The 21982-nt window shown below is 34.3% G+C and overlaps 1 protein-coding gene across 2 annotated transcripts; it reads left to right on the top strand.

Moving 5' to 3' along the window:
* The first annotated feature begins 1706 nt into the window (after positions 1–1706).
* LOC115241399 (lysine-specific demethylase lid) lies at positions 1707–21444 on the top strand. Of its 2 annotated transcripts, none has more exons than XM_029817143.1 (18): positions 1707–2306; positions 6945–7161; positions 7244–7404; positions 7592–7960; positions 8058–8336; positions 8965–9457; positions 9710–9837; positions 10033–10227; positions 12716–13170; positions 13256–13517; positions 13594–14422; positions 14501–14709; positions 14825–15049; positions 15173–15254; positions 15375–15781; positions 17191–17317; positions 17602–17744; positions 19816–21444. In XM_029817143.1, exons 1-18 carry the CDS (start codon positions 2097–2099, stop codon positions 19861–19863), a joined length of 4839 nt encoding a protein of 1612 aa, XP_029673003.1. In that variant the 5' UTR covers positions 1707–2096; the 3' UTR covers positions 19864–21444. The 2 variants fall into 2 exon arrangements, with proteins under 2 accessions (XP_029673003.1, XP_029673004.1); XM_029817144.1 differs by having other exon boundaries at positions 1708–2306; positions 19745–21444.
* The last annotated feature ends 538 nt before the right edge of the window (positions 21445–21982 follow it).

Raw genomic sequence — 21982 nt, 5'->3', positions numbered from 1 at the left:
TCGGTTTTAATACCGCATTTTCGGTGCAGAAATCCCGATCGATTCGGATTACATTTTTTAAAATCCGTTTTAATCGACCATTTTCGGCAGGGTACGCTCCCTGGGGATGTAAGGCCTGTTCTACAATAAGTCGTATGTTGTTAGTCGTAAGAAAAGTGACCAATTACAGTCGAATATTCTTGGAATAATCGACTGTCGTTGGTCAATTTGCTTACGACTAACGACATACGACTTATTGTAGAACGGGCCTTAGGCTTGTTATGTTATTATGTTACATATTGTAGAACGGACCTAATGCGGGGTCTACAATGCAGTCGTAAGAGCCCTAAGCCTTAAGAATTGACTAATCACAGTCGAGTATTCTCTTCATACTCGACTGTGATTAGTCAATTCTTAAGGCTTAGGGCTCTTACGACTGCATTGTAGACCCCGCATTAGGTCCGTTCTACAATATGTAACATAATAACATAACAAGCCTAAGGCCCGTTCTACAATAAGTCGTATGTCAATTTGCTTACGACTAACGACATACGACTTATTGTAGAACGGGTCTAAAGAGTAAAGAAACCATTCCATGCGCAGCGTGCTGCCACAGCAATTCACTGCTATTGGTTAAAAATTTGTTACTGGATGATGTAAAATAAATTCCACTATATTTTGCTTCGTCGATTGAAGTTCAATCAAACGAACAGCAGCAAAATTTTAAACAGACAAAGAGCGATACATACCATAAGCTACCAAAGTGCACCAAAGTGGTAAGTAGTAAAAAAGTGTAAACAATCGTGATGAAATTAAAATAAAATAAAAGGAATGACATCAAGTGAGGTACAAAGATATATTTATTATTATTAAATTGTATATAATTGTAGATAATTTGTGTATATATGTAATATATTATATATAGTTGCGCTTGTAACTAAAAATATATTTAAATAATTCAAATATCCAAATCCATTTCTTCTTATAATGTCGCTTTTCTTTTGAAGTTTCACTGGCCCAAGCTATAACTGCATTAGCTGCTGCTGCAATTGCAATTTTTTGCTTTTCCAAAGTTCCAACATTATTTTTTTGAATTACTTGCTCACAGTCTTTGTATTACTGATATAATTTTTAGTCGTGCGATATTATCAAATTAAATAAACCTATTAAAATTAAATTCAAGTGATTTCAAGGTATAATTTAATGTTATTAAGCAGCTGTACTGCTGTTGCAGCTACACCTTTTCATGAGCAGTAAATATGCTTTAGTAAATTTTGATCATGTGACTGTTTTGCTATTGCAGCATGCTGGGCTACTTTCGAGAATGTCACCCATGTGCACCGAGCATAGACATAGTATATCTAGACCGAGTGTTGAGGAGTGGTTGCCGAGGTGCACGTAGAAAAGGACATACTCTGTTTCGTACCCCTTGCGTTCTCTCTCGCTCGCACGTAGCATGACGAAAGAGAGCGCTATGCTCTGTGCGAGCCGGGGGGGGACGTAAGGGGCACGAAACAGAGTATGTCCTTTTCTACGTGTATCTTTACCCCCACTCCTTAAATAAAGGCAAACGCTCGGTCTAGATATACTATGTCTATGGCACCGAGCGTCGTTCTATCTTTGTTATTTACTGAAAGTTGAACAAAGATAGAACGACGCTCGTGTGCACACGAGTGATGTTTTCGAACGCGGCCCTGCATATGAAAAGGCACCTTTATGTATTCTATGAAAAGTGGGGGAAGTAAGCGAAACACGGAACGGAATACGGAATAATCAGTTACGTGCAGTTACGGTGGATCGTATGAGAATGTGATGTGTCTCGTTGATGTTGTGTCCGCGTGATTCACATCCGTCGTGCGTCTTTCATTGTCAAACAGCAACATCACCAGTGAATACACACGTGGGAACATGATCGGTCCAGAAACGTCGTGGTTACGTGGTCACGCGGTTAATCCGAATTGAGTAGTAACGTCGCCTGAGGTGTTCGTCTAACGTGGGGTCCCCTCACTACGAATTTAAAGCGCGTGTATGCGTACGTACGTACGTGCCAGCCAGTAGCCAATCAGTCAGCCAGCGTCAGAAGTAGTCGCGGCGGTACCGCCGATCCCCAGCAGGTCATGGGATCGAAAAGCAACTGTGGGAATCATCGTTGCGTCCAAGACAACATGGCCTGCGACCGCGCCGAGAGCGACTTTGAGTTTACGGTACCACCAGAGGCGCCGGTATTCGAACCCACCAACGAGGAGTTTCACGACCCGCTCGCCTACATTGCGAAAATACGGCCGATCGCTGAGAAGTCCGGTATCTGCAAGATCAAACCGCCGCCCGTAAGTATTAGCCAGGTCGTTGAGTGGACAATCCGAACGTTATGGCCCTTATTACTCCCTACGTCATGAGTTCGTCTTATCATCGTCGTCGTTCGCATCATCAACATCATCAACATCATCACCATCGTCATCATCATCATCATCATCATCATTATCGTCATCGAGACGAAGGATGTTGAATTGAAAAACGATCATTATTTTTTTCCGAAAGAAATCATACGAGAATTACACGTTCGAATATATGCGACGCACACTTTTCTCTGTACCTACGATAATATATTTTCTATAGGATAAATAAAATTGCCAATGATCGCAATGATAAGAACGATGATGATGAAGAAAATAAAAAGGAGCAAGGATGCGATCTCCCTCTTGTCAAGCGTGTTCGACACACACGCCATTTGAATATACGCACAATCGCACGCTGTTTTTTCCACGGCGTCTCCATATTTCCTTTGCTTGTGAAATATGTGTAATGACTTTAGGTGTCACGCGGTGCGTCGTTGCATCCGGGATACGGGCCAAAAAAGCGAAAAGAAAACGAGGAAAACAAATTCATGCCATTGTCGAAACGCTAAATATGAAACGAGATGGAAGAAAGAATTTTGCTATATTTCTTCTCTCTCTCTCTCTCTCTTTCTCTCTTTTTTTACTAGTGTTACACTTTACGACCGTATTAATGGATGTGTGAGATGACTTTTCGCAAATACACCGTCGACGACATCGACTGACAGTGGCAATATTTATAAAAAATAATATTAGTTACATCAATACGAATACGTCAAATTAAATAAAGACTCAAACTATTAGATAGGTAGATAGAAAATTATTTATTTCTTGCTGTTCGGCTTTGAAAGGGATTTTACAAAAACTTTACAGTGCTTACAATATAATATAATGTCGTACATATAAAATATGAGTTTTACATAATATAATGCCAGACTAGAATTCTACTGCTGTCAACGTTTAATAACGAAATTATAACGCCATATGATATATAAAATGTTCGTGACAATAGGACTTAATGATGTCAAGTCGAGGAAATTTTACGGAAAATACCCTATAGTGAAAAAATCGGGGAAGAAAGAAAGGCAATTAGGAAATGCTATTGTGAAATTTTATCAAGCAGTAGCACACGAGAAACTTATCGATAAAAATAGTGTGCGCTTTTTCTTTGGTCACTCTCGACTTCCTTCGGGAAGATCTCTATTTCGTATAACTGGACTTAATGAAAATATAAAGTTTTGGTCGCATGTATTTCCTGCGAGAGAATCTCTCCGCGTGACATAATTTTTTTCCGCGCTGTCGTCACCTTTCACTCCGTGAACTCTCGATCGTAGTAAGGGCACTCCTTCGTATTTTGGATCTTCTTTCGCTATCGTGATCTTTTTTGCGATTTTTCCATCCGAGCGGAGGCAGTATCCTTATTTATGAAGTCGGTCTTTTGTGACTCGTTCTCACACATCGTTGATTTATACGCCACCATTAGAAACGATTTGCGCCACCATCTTGTTTCCGCGTGTACAGAAGAAAAACTCAGGCCGGAAATCGAACCTTTTCTCTTTATGACTTTAAGCGTAGGCTACACGAATATTCGGACAAATTCATGAATAGTATAGCTCGCGTGATCGATACTGAGAAACTGATGCAAATATACAGGGTCTTTCAAAAGTGGAGGTCAATCGGGAGGTGATTGGGGACCCAAAAACAAGAAAAAAAATTGGTATGAACATAGGTCCGGAAATGGCTTTGTTTGCGAGTTATTTTTATGTTGAAATTTTTCAAATTGCTTTGCTTTCGATTTTTTTTTGTCAAAATTGAAAAAAGAAATAGTTTTTATGAGTTTTATAACATAATTAAAGTCAAATAAAAGTGGCGGGTTGCTTTAACACTACCCAGGATTAAAAAAAAAAAAAATAAATACAAAATCGAGAGATTGATCTCCACTTTTGAAACACTCTGTATATTTTCAATGTGGGTATATGTGTCTTCTCAATACGATTTCATATATAAATGCCTGCTAAACTATAATCCGAATAATATCTCGAAAAGTCTCCCACAACAAAACGTACAATATTACAAACATTTAAGTGCTTATATAATGGTAGCTTAATTATAAGCATTAGTCTTCGTGTATTTCTACCGTTTCGATATAGATCTGAAAAATATATATCCAAAATTTTACTTTTTTTAAATATAAATATTTGTTTTCTAAATAAATTTTTCTCACTTTGATTATGCTACATTTTTGCTTGTATACAAAATTCGCATTATATCGACTTTTGATTACTCGTTTCACAAATTTTGAATGATTGCGCCATTAAAAGTGTAACAATAAGAGGATATAATAAGAGAGAGAGAGAAAGAGAGAGCAAAATGCATAATAATAATCTTTAATCATCGAGATATCACGGAAAGATCGCGTACGTATTTCTGAAGAAAAATTGGTTATCACACATACACACACAGACGATGCACGTGATTACATCCTTTTCTCATTTTCTCCGACAAATGCCGAAAGCAGCGTCAAAGCGCTACAAACTCTCAAGTGATTATTGATTTTTATCTACGCCTCTCAGCTAATCAATAGTTAATAATTAACTATTCAGTTGCGGCCGATTGTTTATCTTTCTTGCTTAAAGAAATTTTAGAAATTTGCTTCAATGACGTATTTTTTTGCTCTCATACAATCAATTTACGAGTAGTACTATGTAATTTGCGATCATATTAATACGTTTTTATCTAATCATTATTATGTGATATTGAAGAAAGATTTAAAATTGTTTTGTTTATCTATTCTAAGAAATGCATCAATAAGTGTAATGTAATGTTTGAATTTCGTTGAAGATAATGCGCAGTGTTACTTATTCTTGGATTAATTTTTATTATTATATTAATAGAAGAGCTAAACAAATTTAAAATCCATTAATCCTGTATTTCACAAAATTTAATTTTTCATAGATTTTCTCTTGAATATCGCATATTTCTTTAAATTTTTTAATAATTGAACTTTAAAATAATTTTGATAGTATCTTTTTTATCACACGAGAAAAAATGCAGAGAATGAAAGATCAGTATATTTCTTCAGAATGAAACTTATCTGGAGAAGCAACAATTTTTGTTTCAAAATTACCCAATATGTACATATAACTGAAATAGAAATGCAAGAGGTCTACAATAAAGCTTGCCGATATGTTGAATTATCGAAAGTTGTCCATCATTTGCGTCGCGGAATTTCTCGAGTACGTAGTACATAACAACAAACTCGGCATTATTTATGGCTTCATGTCAGAAATTGGATACATACTATCGAGTCGATCGCATTCTATATTTACATACTCGTGCATCGTGATTACTGTGTAATCTAATGTAATATAACCTGTGTTATCTATTTAATTGTAAATGTTTAATTTTAATAACATACGTGACATGTGCGCCTAAATTTATGTGTATTGAAACATTAATATTCTCTAGTGTTTTTATTGAAATTATTCCGAATAATAAAATTCCTAAATAATAGAAAATTTAAATACTAGCAAAGTTAAAAAAAAAGAATTTGGATTTTCATCGTAACATAAGCGATAAGATGATAAAAAAGTCACGAAATAACATTTATACATTATTTCGTGACTTTTTTATCATCTTATCGCTTATGTTACGATGAAAATCCAAATTCTTTTTTTTAACTTTGCTGGTATTTAAATTTGCTATTATTTAGGAATTTTATTATTCGGAATAATTTCAATAAAAACACTATGAATTGGAGAGTGTGTATGTGTATACATTAATACATGAATTTAAATAATGATTTGATATTATTCAGATTTCTCTTATTTAATTAGAGTAATGATTTAATTTACTCAGTTAATTGATATTGATTAGTTGAATTTAATTCCTTTACAGAAAAGCATAGTTTAGCATAAAAATTAAATCTAAATTAAACCTAAATTAAATCTAAATTCTATGATTAAATGGAAAATATATAAAGATTTATTAATTAACACATCATATATATTGTCAGATAAAATTATGTATACTTTTTTTTTCAATTTTTTAAAATCAACTAACATTGCTATGATACTACATTATCACATAAGGAAGCTTTCGGAGCGTTTATCGATCTTGTTTCACCGTTTCATCACATAATTCTTATGGACGGTTTATATATGGTATATATTTAGAAACATGATTCGATTGTACGTTATTACATGAGCATATATTATGCACTATTGATTAATAATACATATAAATATATATTCCATGAGAGATATAATCCTGATTTTACTGAACTAAATAAGTCATAAAAGCTTTGAAGTATCCATTGCGCATAAGCTATAAAATAACAATTAATTTAGCTGTCATTTTGTAACAATGAAACAAAATGATGATCTTAATAAATGTCTCATCTTTTAAATTATAGGATGTCCCACTTCTAATATAGAATTTTTTTTATAAATCTTATATATATATGTGATTTTAAAATTGATATGAAGATATTTGTTAAAGCAACTTTAAAATCAAAATATTTTTAGAATTTGATCTTCAAGAAATAAAAATAATTTTTCCGGGATAAATCTATTTTGGAAAAACCAAACTTTTTGTAAGACAAATATTTATAAGATCTATGGTTTGTTGCAGAATTGGCAGCCACCATTCGCCGTAGACGTAGACAAATTTAAATTTGTTCCGAGAATACAAAGATTAAATGAATTAGAAGCTAAAACCAGGATAAAGCTTAATTTCTTAGATCAAATTGCAAAATTCTGGGAGCTCCAAGGTTCCTCCTTGAAGATCCCGCTTGTAGAACGTAAGGCACTGGATTTATATTCCTTACATAAAATAGTCACAGATGAAGGTCAGTTTTACTTATATGTTTTATTTATTGTATGTTTTATATGTTTACATTCACGGCTTTAATCGTTATACGTTGCTTACAGGGGGCATAGAAACTGTAACAAAAGAAAGAAGATGGGCAAAAATTGCCAACAAATTGGGTTACCCATCCGGACGAAGCGTAGGCAGCATATTGAAGAATCACTACGAGAGAATTTTATATCCATTTGATGTCTTCAAACAAGGAAAAACATTGTCAGATATCGTAAGTCAAAGTTTCTCTTTCTCACCTGCAGAACAAAATTTTATTTACAAGAATATCGTGAAATCGTGAAATCAATTATTTATAATTTGATAACAATATAATTTACTTTAACTATAGTAATTATTATATATTTATAATTACTAGTAATAGTTTCAGTTTAATACAGAAGTGATTTTGTTTTATATAGAAATTCGAACCGGACTCAGACATGAACGAGAAAAGGGATCGCGATTATAAGCCGCACGGTATAATATCTCGTCAGCAAATTAAACCACCAAACGAGAAATTCTCCCGGCGATCCAAACGATATTCCGGCCAAGAAGAGAAGCAAGATGTATCAATTAAACAAGAGGACTATAAGGAGGAATGCGATTCGGACAACGACTGCAAGGATAAAGTTAAAAATAGGCATTTTAGTTTTGACACGGACAAAAGCAAGGAGCTTAAGAAATTACAATTTTATGGACCAGGTCCGAAAATGGCCGGTTTTAATACCAAAGAGGGGAAGAAATCTAATAAGACTCGTGGTTTGAAACTCGTTTACGATTACGATCCTGTAAATAGGATTTAGCAATTTATTTATATTGCATTTTCTAGTTAGAAAATTAAGTCAAATAACTTAATTAAATATTGTCTTTTTATCTTTTATTCAGTTAGCAAAATACATTTGTCACAATTGCGGAAGAGGTGACAACGAAGAGAACATGCTGTTGTGCGACGGTTGCGACGACAGTTATCACACTTTTTGTCTTATGCCGCCATTGACAGAAATACCAAAGGGTGATTGGCGATGTCCCAAATGCGTTGCTGAAGAAGTCTCTAAGCCTATGGAGGCGTTCGGCTTTGAACAAGCGCAAAGGGAATACACGTTGCAGCAATTCGGAGAAATGGCCGATCAATTTAAAAGTGACTACTTTAATATGCCTGTTCATGTAAGTTCTCGTTTTCAAAACATTACAAAATATATTTTAAAATAGATATTGCAAAGGAATAAATTAACATTAAAATTAAAATGTTTAACGAGGCTCAAATGATAAATATCAAATACTGGAAAAAGAAGAGCCATCTTTTTTTTTTTCCAGGTCTAATTGGCTCTTCTTTTTCCATTATTTAAATTAACACACATATGTATATATGTATATATATGTATAAATAGGGTGTCCGATAATAACCATATCATCTCTTGTATGCAGGTAGAACAAGTGAAACCGAGGAGAAAAGTCTTTTACCATTTTCCGATTTTCGTAATAATTATTAAGAAATTAATCAAAAAAGATTGACCAATTTGCGCGAGTATAAGCGCGTGGCGAGAAGAGACAGCCTAAAGGTATGCGGTCACTAGGCGCGTGACAAAGTTTTGGTAGGAGCGCTTGACAAATGACAGTAATGACAATAGTTATGTACGAGTGGTACATAACGCTGGATTCTCGCGTCCTAGCAACCACATATCATGGGCTGTCCATTCTCACTGCATATATATATATATATATATATATTTATATACATACATATAATATTTATCTTCTATGTATTGTATATTTAATAAATTTTTGTTTGCAGATGGTTCCAACCTCACTGGTGGAGAAGGAATTCTGGCGAATAGTCTCGTCTATTGATGAGGATGTAACTGTGGAATACGGCGCTGATTTGCATACGATGGATCATGGATCTGGATTTCCGACCAAGACCAGCGTCAATTTATTCACCTGCGATCAAGAATATGCCGAATCTTCGTGGAATTTAAATAATCTGCCAGTCTTGCGTGGCAGCATCTTAGGTCATATTAACGCTGATATCAGTGGCATGAAAGTTCCTTGGATGTATGTTGGTATGTGTTTTGCCACATTCTGTTGGCACAACGAAGATCATTGGAGCTATTCCATCAATTATCTACATTGGGGCGAACCAAAGACATGGTACGGTGTGCCTGGCTCTCAGGCAGAGCGCTTTGAACACTCCATGAAGTCCGCCGCGCCAGAACTATTTCACAGTCAGCCTGATCTATTGCATCAGCTTGTCACCATTATGAATCCGAATATATTGACAAACGAAGGTATATCATTGTACATTAAGCTTAATATTAAACAAAATTTCTATAAATTAAAAGAAGATATAAGATTTAAAAAAAGTTTTTTTCTCATTAAGAAAAGGAAAATTGAATAAATTCGGCTAAAAATTTATTCCTAATATAGATTATTTATTTTACATTTACTTTAAAATAATTCTAGATTAAAGGACATTATATATTTTCTTTTTTTTTTTCTATAAATATATGTATTAGAATAATCTTATAATTATTTAACAGGAGTGCCAGTATTTAGAACAGACCAGCATGCAGGCGAATTTGTTGTGACATTTCCGAGGGCATATCACGCAGGTTTTAATCAGGGTTACAATTTCGCTGAAGCCGTCAATTTCGCACCTGCGGATTGGGTATGTAAATCGTTGCGCAATTGAGTTCGTTTTCTTAAGCCTTATTGAATAAAGAATATATGGTTGTAATGTTACAATATATTCAAGAATTCAAATTAATTATTTAAGTATACATAATACATTACTTAAGTATATTCTATTATATTTAAATTATATTAATTATACTAAATTATACTAATAAGTTTCTCATCCCAGCTTAAGGTTGGACGAGAATGTATCACGCACTATTCGAATTTGCGGAGATTTTGTGTATTTTCTCACGATGAGTTAGTTTGTAAAATGTCGCTGGATCCGGATTTGTTAGATATTGGTATCGCAACCGCCACATATTACGATATGCTGCAAATGGTGGAAGACGAGAAAAAATTACGAAAAAATTTGCTGGAGTGGGTAAGTTTATATTTATATTATCCATATTATCAATATTTTCTGCTAAGTAATATTTAAAGAATATATAAGCAAGAAAAAAATTCTTATCGTAAATTTCTGACAATAAGTTAAAAACTTTGATATTCCACATAAAACATTTCATTAATGAAAATTTTATAAGATTTTACTAGATATTAGTTTTTAAATATTTTTGTCCTTTTATATCAACCAATACAATCAATCTAGTTTTGATTTTTTGTTCTTTGATTTCTAATTGAACCAATGTACTTATTTAATTATATTTATATATTTATAATTATTAACTTATATTATTCACATTATTGTATCATTTATTTATATTATTACTTATATATTTATAAATATTAATGCACACATACATACATTTATATATTGAATATATACAGTATTTGATATGTAATCCCAAGGTTTGAGACCATTGCACATGAAAATGTTTTAATTGTAACTGTAACAAACTGAGCAATCACAGTCAAACATTTTTACTACATTGCAAATGCTTGACTGTGATTCGTCAATTAGCTTATGGTCTTACAGTTACGACTAAAACTTTTTCACATGCAATGGTTTTTATAGAGAGATTTTACTGGAATTTATATGTACATATTTCATACACACTCATCATATATACTATTATACATACTCTACATTTACAACAATAAATGTAGTCAACTCAAGTTTCATTTGCTTTATATGAGGATATAATCTTTGTATGTAATTTTATTTTTTGCTTATAAGAATTAATAGGTTTGTTCTTTGCAGCTAAATTTATTGCACTTTTCGGTTTTCTCTCTCTTTTTCTCTAACTTCAAAATACACAGTGTGTTTGGTTTAAATGTATACTCAGTTATTTTTTTAAAAGAGTTATAAAAGAATGTTTCGAATAAAAGTTATTTCTCGTTTAAGAAGATTTATATAATAACTCAAACAAAAATTTTAAAAATATTGTCCATGAGAGACATTCTGATTTTTTAAAATGGGATAGTACATCTATTTCACTACAGTTTTATAAGGTATTTTATATGAAATCCAATAATGTGTAAAGTGAGTGTAATGTTTTCAGTATTTGTTCATAAGAGATTGTCACTTGTGTTGCTTTTAGGTACAAACGGAAAATCAAAATAACTCTATTATTAAAAAAAAAAAACTTATTATTTGAACACTCAATTATTATTATTATTATTATTATGATTAATATTATTATTATTATTTTTTAAACAACATATCTAAAAAAAAAAAAAATTGTTGACTATAATCATTATTATTAACTACATATTTGAAAAAATAATTGAATATATACATTTAAACCAAACACTGGCTGTGTTCCGATATTCACTGCCAGTACTGAAAATCTATAATGCACGTGACGTAAATTATAGATTTTCAATACTGACAGTGAATATCGGAACGCAGCCAATATCTCCATCTCCATTTTACTCCGTTTCAGTTTAGCTACATACAACAACAAATCTAATAGCGTTTTCGAATGAATAGGTTAATCCAACCCGGATCAATTAATCACTATTTTATTATGAATTCAAGTCTTTTATTGGCAGACACGATGCAATGACATCATTAAATGCTCTCAGAGCGATTAAACCTGCTACATTCGAAAACGCTATAATGGTATCCAATGGTATCGCGCTAAATATGCAGTCTTATTTCCAACATAGAAGAAATCATAGACATAGTATATCTAGACCGAGTGTTGAGGAGTGGAGGCCGATAGCGCTCTCTTTCGTCATGCTACGTGCGAGCGAGAGAGAACGCAAGGGGCACGAAACAGAGTATGTCCTTTTCTACGTGGGCATCGGCCCCCACTCCTTAAATAAAGGCAAACGCTCGGTCTAGATATACTATGTCTATGGAAGAAATCTATGTGCGAACACTGGTAATATATTTGCCGCGAAAGGTCAACATATTTAGGCCGAATAGTACATACAGAGCGCGCGCTCACGTACACATGCACACGTGGCCTGCGTGCGTATATGTGCGCGCGCGCGATAAAACCTGTATATGCGTATACGCGCGATATTATCGTTTGGACATGTTGAAGTTGGTATAGGATTGACCGACCGTCCACGTTTATAGAAACCTAATTAATGCCGCCACGTATTTTCGATGTTTTCTTGATATCCTGTCAAACCTGTTGTTTCGTTTTCATCATTGAAATAATACTCTTAGTTCGCGACCGTTAGCGTTAATTGAGGCCGATGTCCATTTGTCAGGCACATCTCCGCGATTTCAGATTATGTAACTTACGTACGTATTAGATGAACGCGAGAAGGTTATGTTTTCGAAGTTTTGTGCCATGATGCTAAACATGCAGCTTGTTTTTTTCCTCGCTGCTATTTCGCAGGAGCTTGCCACTTATGCGTGAAGTTTTCTCGATGTGACGTTAAAGAAAACAGTGTGGAAAAAATTTTTATAATTTTTGTAATTTTGAATTTGGGTAACTTGTTCTTCTGCTTAGGGTGTGACAGAAGCGGAACGTGAGGCATTCGAACTTTTACCAGACGATGAGAGACAGTGCGAAGCATGCAAAACCACCTGCTTCCTGAGTGCTGTTACATGCTCTTGCCACAACTCTCAGTTAGTTTGTTTGAGACACTTTGCTGATCTGTGTACCTGTCCACCAGAGAAGCATACACTGCGTTATCGGTATACATTGGATGAATTACCAATCATGCTGCAGAAATTAAAACTGAAGGCTGAGTCGTTTGACTCGTGGGTGACTAAAGTGAAAGAGGCGATGGATCCCAAGAACGACAAAATTGAACTAAGTGAATTGAAGGAGCTCCTCAATGAGGCTGAGAACAAAAAATTCCCCGAGAGTGAATTACTCACAGCTCTAACCACCGCTGTGCAAGATGCTGAGAAGTGTGCAAGTGTTGCGCAACAGCTGTTAAACAATAAACAGCGTACAAGGTTGGTAAAATGCAAATTTTATTGTAGTGTTTTGTATAAGGATTTGTGTAGTTTTATTTACTTGTATACTTTACAATTTTTATAGGACTAGGCAATCGGTTGATACCAAGTATAAACTTACTGTAGAAGAATTAACACTTTTCTATAAAGAGATAACCAACTTGTGCTGTGAACTTAAAGAATCGGATGGTGTAAAGTTTATACTCGACCAAGTATTGCAGTTTCAAAAAGATGCAGAAGAACTGGAGTCCAAAGATGAAGAGTGCGATGTTGAGAAATTGAAAAAATGCATCGACTTTGGAGACTCCATCTGTATTGATCTGCCTCAACTCGTACTATTGAAACAGGTATGTAATAGTAAATGTATATAGTTTTATCCTCTCAAAGAGGAATTAGACATATTACATTTTTTTTATTTTACAGAGATTAACACAGATACAGTGGTTGGAAGAAGTAAAATCCCTCCAAGACGATCCGAAAGCTGTCAGTCGTGAAGAGGTTGCGAAGTTGATTGAGAAGGGCATGACGATACCGCCTCACTTCAGTATCGAAAATACGCTGTCGGAATTGCATGCGTTAACGAAAGCAATTGATAAGTGGGAAGAGAAGGCCAAGATATTTCTTCACACAAAAAATAGACGAACCATTGCCAGTGTGGAGGAATTTATTCGCGAGGCAGATGAAGTTGAAGCATACTTGCCGAGTTTAGATAATCTTCAGGACACATTGAATAAAGCGAAGAATTGGACAAAGATCGTAGATGAGATACAAGCGAAAGAAAATTTTCCATATTACGATACTCTGGACGATTTGATAAGAAAAGGCAGAAATATCTCGTTGCATTTGGACGGCCTTCCGATGCTGGAATCTACGCTCTCGCAGGCAAAAGCATGGAAAGAGAGGACTGCGAGAACATTCCTGAGGAAAAACTCTCATTATACATTGATGGAAGCTCTATCTCCGCGAATTGGTGTCGGTGTGCAGGCGATGAAGACCAAAAAGCATAAGGGCGACGAGTCTATAGGGGCTGTTTATGTCTGTGATACAAAATTGGATGATTCTAGTGATTCGGCGAATGTGGTTGCTGCTTTTAAGCTAGCGGAGCAGCGCGAGATGGAAGCAATGAGAAGCTTGAGGGAAAGAAATCTGATGAAGATGAAAGCCGATGTGGAAGATTCCAAATACTGCGTCTGTCGGCGACCAAGATTTGGCATTATGCTTCAGTGCGAGCTTTGCAAAGATTGGTTTCACAGTAAGTATGGTGGTATATCGTAAATCGTAAGAAAAAGATAATTATTGCTATTATTGATTATCAATTTTTATCTTGTAGCAAACTGCGTGCCTCTCCCTAAGACATCGTACAAAGGTAAACCACCAGGTCCAAGGGACATAAAGTTCTTGTGTCCGTGTTGTCTACGTTCTCGACGACCTCGTTTAGAGACGATACTAGCCCTCTTAGTGAGTCTTCAGAAAATTCCGATTCGATTGCCGGAGGGAGAAGCATTGCAATGCTTGACTGAACGTGCAATGAATTGGCAGGCAAGTATATTCTTCAATATCGTATTAAGTAAACGTGTATTAAGTAAACGACGTATTAAGTAAATGTTATCATTATAATATTGATAAGCCTATATTAATTATGTAATATACATAGGATCGAGCGAGACAAGCATTAGCCACTGAAGAGATCTCGTCAATACTGGCAAAACTTTCTGTAATGTCGCAAAAATTAGTTGAAGCGGCGGCGAGGGAGAAGACGGAAAAGATAATCAGCAGCGAGTTGAAGAAAGCAGCAAATAATCCCGAACTGCATCAAAGAGTCCAGGCCATCGCGCCTCTCAGTGGAGTGCATTCGGATGATAGCGCGCTTAGTACAGCTGTGAGTGTCAATTGTGCAATGTGATTTGTAAACTTATATCTTCATCTTTCACATTATGAATAATATTGTAGTTCATGTGTGAACAAAGTATAAAATATATAAACTATATTTCTAATATTGCAGGATGACGATGATGATGTCATTGCTATGGATGACGAACCAACTTGTAGTACTTTTAACAGCAACGAACATGCATATTCATACAGTAAGTTTCTGATTATGACACAGATATACGATATATCTGAAATATAGATTGTGTGTGTGTGTGCGTGCGTGTGTGTGTGGATAGATAATGATTGTAACGTTTTGTGTTATTATTTTTTAGTCTCAAAAATCCGGCGGAAAACTCAATCGGATGACAGCGGTGGCGAATCGGTTGGCCTATTATCGTCAAACGCGAGGTTACGTTTGGAGGAACTAATGATGGAGGGTGATTTGTTGGAAGTTGCCTTGGATGAGACGCAACATATCTGGCGTATCTTAAGTCACATGAATAGTCATAACACCATGCGAAAATATAAGTCATTTGAGGAGGTTCAAGTGAATGCCAATCAGGAGATGAAAGACATAAAAAAACGAGGAAGGAAGCGGAAAGAGGAATTCGAGTTGTTGAAAAAAATTGGACGGCAGAAAATCGAAGAAAAAAACATGGTTAAACGTAACAAAAGCAGTCCTATCATTAAGGAGAAGAGACAGATTTCGCCGGTTCCCATGAAACGTGGACCTCGCAAGGTATTTGATTCTTTTTCTAACTTTTTGCTTCCTCATAGAGGAAGCTTTGTTGTATTCTTGGTAACGATGATATGAATTAAATCTTTCAATCAATTTTTTTTTTTATTTACACATACAAGGAAATTATTAATTTATAAAAAAATATATACAGGTGTTAATTAATTCACATACTCACTCACTAACAATAAGTATATAACGGAAGAGCCTTGTTAGCACATATTCTCTCATATCGACAAATGCCTAGGGTATCTAGAGCGATTGAACAATCAGAAAGAAGTCTTCAACTGGCCAATGTGAGCTATTAGATCCCTTCTTACATAACATTCCTTGATAAAAAATAAGTCTTACATCATTTTTTAAATTGTAATAAAAAAAAAAGGAATTATCAAATAACATTCAGTTGTTTAAATACACACACAGTCCCGTTTATTAAAGAGATATATGTGATGATGTACATTCGTGAGTCGCGCTGCTGGTAATATAGTTACATATTATCTAGTGCGCGCAGTTCAGAGATGTATGTTCGTCTAAAGAACGGCGCTGATTAGATGTAAAAACTTGTTCGAGGCTGCTTAGGCGTAGTGGTTTAGGATGGACTACTCGAGGAGGCTTCCATTCATACTGGTGGTGAGTCAAGACTCATCGCTGAGCGGCTACGGGGGCCAATTTTCAATCGTTTAATATGATTGGACCGCTCTGGAGACGTGCTGGGGATTTCGTCTCTCCGTGACAATCGGCACTGCATCCATTGAGCGGAAAGCGAAAGACTCGGGTTCGATTCCCGATTCAGCCACTTGTGCCTCGCATATTTTTTCAGACCCGCGAATGTTGTTTTCTAACAATTATTTGTCGGGCTGAGGAAGTGTGTAAACGCCCTACACAGACACGACAGTGCCGCTGCCACGGAAGAGATGGATGCTTGGTTCGTGCCTCCTCCCGCCTTAAATCCCCCCCCTCGCTTTCCAGGAAGTTCGAGGTACTTCCTGGAAAAACCTGGAAAATTTGGAATTCCCCGAGATTTCTTTCATATGTGGAAAGATCAGAGAATTCTTATGGAACTTTATTGGGAGTCACGGAATTTTTACAAAATTTTCTCTGATAATTTTGCTTTTATACTGTAAACAGTCGGTCGATAAGCAATCCACCGATAAGTCAAGTTGTGTGAATTATGTGTTTGAAATACATATAATATAAATATATATCCTCATATATACTATCCTTAAATTTTGAAACACCCTGTATATATAAAATTATATATATATATCTATATATATTAAATAAATATACATATACACATATACACGCGCGTTTTAATATTTTAAATCAGAGAGATTTTATGGTTTATAACAATTGATATAATTTACAGCTTTTCTAATATTAGTTTGATTTCATTCAAATATGAATTTCAGATGAAGCGCAAGAGTGAGGGTGAAGAGGGTCCTAGGAAGCGAGGTGGTAATCGTACGAAAAAAACCAAGCAAGAAAGCTCAGATGAAGAGGACGATTGTGCGGCGGTTAACTGTTTGCGGCCTAGTGGTAAGGATGACTTTATTATCTATATATTTGCAGACGTGACTTTAATGATATTTTTAAGCATTACAAATATATGCTCCAAACATAATAATTATATAATATATTGTCTACAATAAATATTATCAATGTGACTGTGTACATAAATTTTTTAGATCGTGTATCAAATATTACATGAATTTTTCTATATATTTTATTATATACATACCTATTTAAAAATTAGGCATTTTTAAAATTACGTTTTTTTTTCTTCTAATGTTTCAAGATATATTATTTTATTTGTTATTTAGGTAAAGAAGTTGATTGGGTTCAGTGTGATGGTGGCTGCGAAGGTTGGTTCCATATGCATTGTGTTGGTTTGGATCGCACAGAAATCGCTGAGGAAGATGATTATATTTGTAGCAACTGTAAAGAAGTCGATCAAAATGCATCGGTAAGAAAATAAGTGTTTGGTAAAACATGAAGCGTATCCTGCTCTACTTTTTTTTTATCAGATTTTGTATATTATCGAATTATGAATATTATTATCACATATCTTATGATACTTTTTTATATTTTATTTTATGGATTACATACACATATATACCAGGTCTGTCCGAAAAATTCCTGAACTTTTCAAATAGATCATTTCCTGATTCATGTAGGAACTATTCAACCTTATCTACATAAAACTATTCAACCTTTAAAGTATTCCTTTTCACTCTATGCCCTCTGCAAATGTTCCTTTTCTATGTTTTGAAACATTTCTGGGACGCTTGTTTAGGAATACTGCGCAGTTCCGCCAGCGAATTTTTTTTAATTGCATGTAATTGATTCTAAAAGTCGGCTTTTTAACGTTGACTTGAGTTTTGGAAACAAAAAAGTTAGCTGGCGTGTGTGCGAAGTCAGGTGAATACGAAGGGTATGAAACAACCGTGGCCAAAAATTCTCGGATTGATAGCGATGCGTGAGTGGGCGCGTTATTGTGACGGAATATCCAAAAATGTTCCTGCCAGGTATCGCGTCTTTTTATCCTAACTATCTCACAAAAATGTTGCCTCAGTTCAAGATAATAAGTATTGTTCATTGTTTCGCTTTGTGGAAGAAATTCATAGTGAACATCTTCAGAATCGAAAAAAACTAGCATAACTTCGACCGCACTTGCCGTGCTTTTTAAAAACATTTCCACCATTAATACATTGCAGTACTACTTAAGGGTCTCATTCCCAAACGCTGTTTTCGATATTTCAAATGTGTATAAAAGATTTTTGGAGTTGCACACAATTTTATACAAATTTGTTGCTCTTTCAAATCATTCATTTTAATCAAATAAAAAATCGTCAGATGCGTTGAACATGTATTCACAAAAATAGACTAAATATAATGGCTAGACGAGATAGAACACTGCTGCTTTTTCTACGCGATTAAATAATCTTGCTGGTCGAGAGTAGTATAAGTCGCGTCCGGCTGAAGATGTTTTATTGGCGTACTAATTGAAAAGTTCACAAATTTTTCAGACATTTATATATATGTATATACACAGGATGGCCCACCAAAAATGGCCACCCCCTTTTATCTTTTAAATTAAAAGAGATAGACTATAACAAATATATATCAAATTAAATGGTTCAAACTGAACTCTATTGTAAGCATAGTGGTTGCTTCCAAAAACTATCTGTGTTAACGAACGCAGAAATATGCATAATTTTTTATAATAATGTGAATATTTCGATTATATGATAAAAGTTGTAGCGCTGTTTGAAAGGAATACAACAATATATGATATAATGTAAGTATTTAACATATACGAGTTTTATCGACTTGAAATATCGCGGGTGATGTCTACCTTTTCACTTTTTGCCCTGCGTTATGGCCAACTTCTGATTCATAGAGATTGACATATGTCATGTTGTCATTTGATCATAATACTCAATCCGAAGTTGGTCATATCGCAGGGCCGAAAATGAAAAGATAGACGTCGCCCGCGATATTTTAAGTTGATAAAACTTGTATAATATGTAAAATATTTACATTATATCATACATCGTTGTATTCGTTTCAAAGAGCGTTACAACTTTTATCATATCGAAATGTTCATATTATTATAAAAAAATTATGCATGCCTCTCCGTTCGTTAATGCAGATAGCTTTTGAAAGCAACCATTATGCTCACAATAGAGTTTAGTTTGAAACATTTAATTTGATATATATTTGTTATGGTCTATCACTTTTATTTTAAAAGATAAAAGTGGGACTTTTGGTGGAACACTGTATATGTATGTGTGTGTGTGCATGTGTGTATAATAGCAATTTACATATAGATTCATGTAAACGGCACAAATTGTTACATTTTATTCGATATTTCCCTTTTATGCCTTTGTTACGATATTATTTTCTCAATTATGCGTTCTATCATATCATTTTAGAGCGAGGTTCTTCTTTTTTTTCTTTTAGCATTGTAGTCGAGATCTGCGCTAGATCTGACTAAATCGTTAGGTCTGGATGCACTTCTTTCCCTTTCTTAGCCCCAGGGATACCACGGCAGCACCACTGACACTGAAGCGGGATTCTAGAAAAGCAACATCTCTCGTCCTAGGATTCACTAGCCCACTTCATGTCGTCTATTAGCTCTGCACGAGATTCCGGGGTGTTTACAATAGTTGCAACTCTCGATCTAAGAACTCGTGATATGAAATTAACTTTTATGATTGTCTCTTATCATTGTCTAAGAAACCAGTGACATTATTCGAGGTCATTATTTGATTACTATAGTTTTGTGAACAGACGAATTTAAAAAGTAAAGTATTAAGCATAGTCGAATTACAACACATCGATTACACATTATGATAAAAGTTTCCTGTTAACAGTGGCTTATATTGCGATTATATTTTTTTTAGATACTAGTAATACCGCTAGTCAATCATCTATTTGCATTTATACCGATGTATAAAATTTTTGTTCACGTAAGTACGAATAATGTTGCACAATGTACGATAATATTATAGACCCGTTTTTTTGTGCTTCCATATGCGTACACTTTACGCACGTTTTCGAAATTCAATTGTACAGAGATAAGCGTCTATTTTACTTCAATCCGCACGACTATGAGAGTATTATTCGTCTATATACGTTTCATTGGATAGTTTTTCTTTTTTTTTTTTTACTAAAAATTATCAACTTTGCATATCTCTCGCCGATGGCGGACGAATCACGGATGAACCGTTGATATACGTCTTCTTCATAATTTTGTAATTTGTTTGTAGAAAAATGTTTTTGACTTATTATTTTACGTATATTGCGCCACACTGTGAATGATCGAATAAAGCAGTTTCTACACGAGATGAAAAATCTGCAATCACGGATCGTTTGCAGCGATTAACACCATGATCCGTAGTGTGTATTACCTTACTTTATCCATTAACATTGGATAAACATGACTTTGAAATGGGGATATATCGCGAGTTGAAGTGACCCGGACAATGAGTGATATGTGAGAACGTTCTCAGTATATTGAAGAAACTTGAAATTAATCATTTCGGAATACTGTGTTATGACGAAAAAGGGATTTGGTCGGTCTTTTGTATCGGCTTTCAAGTGTCTCTTGAGCGCACAAAGCGAGGATTTTCTTTGCGCTGAGTATATTATGTACAGAATAAAATAAGAGATGTGTGTATTATGATTTTATATATATATATAGGATGTATCAAAACTATCAGATGGCTTTAATAGCAGTTTCTCCGGTCAATTTGAAGACAATTTTTCCTTACGAAAATGTCAAGGCATTAATAATCTCTGTGCACAAGCAATTGAAAAAGAAGAGCTTTTTGCAAATTGTACTTTGTGAAAAGTTAAAAAAATTAAATTATTTAGTTAGAAGAGTGTTCTTTCAGATGGAATATTAAATAGAATTTTAATTTGAGGTTTAATCATAAAGATATTACATGAAAAAGATTGAAAATTTGCAAAAAAATGATGATTTGACATTTCTGCTAAGGAAAAGTTGACTGCACATTGTTGCACAGAGAATCTCCTATTAAAAAGATATCTAGAATTTTTGAAACACTATATATATCAGGATATATCAGAACGCATAGGATAAGCAAGTTATAGTTTGTATAAAATAAAAAGAAACTATTAACAAGCAGATATATAAATATAGCATCTACTCTGCCTTCCCGAAATAATAATCTATAAGCTTTTCCTGTCAATTTTGCATCAGAGGCTATGCAACTGTATTGCGTTTTGTGTTTGCTCTTTCTCGTATTTCTACTGATTTCTTTCATTATCTTTTCTCATCATCTTCGTTATTTAAAAATAAACATATAGTCTCCACATAATTCCTCGTAATAATCTAATTAGCTAGTAGCTGTATATTTATTTTATTATATTCCTTGACATATTTTGGAAAACAATGATAAATGGCCATGTAAATATCATTCACGTAACATTTATAAATGCGAATATTATAAATGGTTATCAGTTTTTCTATTTGTTTTTCCTATCATATCATTTACTGAATAAAAATTTGAAAAAATGATGAGGATTTGGTTTATTCATCCCTTAAATACTTTTAGATAGTGATTAAAATTAAGATAATTATTGGATAAGAGTATCATTGCCAAATGAAGTAATTTTGAATTGATATCACATGATGTAGGCTGCGGTCAGGAAGATGCTAGAAATGCTTCGAAG

This window comes from Formica exsecta, unplaced genomic scaffold (assembly GCF_003651465.1).
Source record: "Formica exsecta isolate Colony F162 unplaced genomic scaffold, ASM365146v1 scaffold482, whole genome shotgun sequence".
Classification (NCBI taxonomy): domain Eukaryota; kingdom Metazoa; phylum Arthropoda; class Insecta; order Hymenoptera; family Formicidae; genus Formica; species Formica exsecta.
The sequence above is the reverse complement of the archived record's forward strand: the minus strand, read 5'-3'. Positions and strand labels throughout refer to the sequence as shown.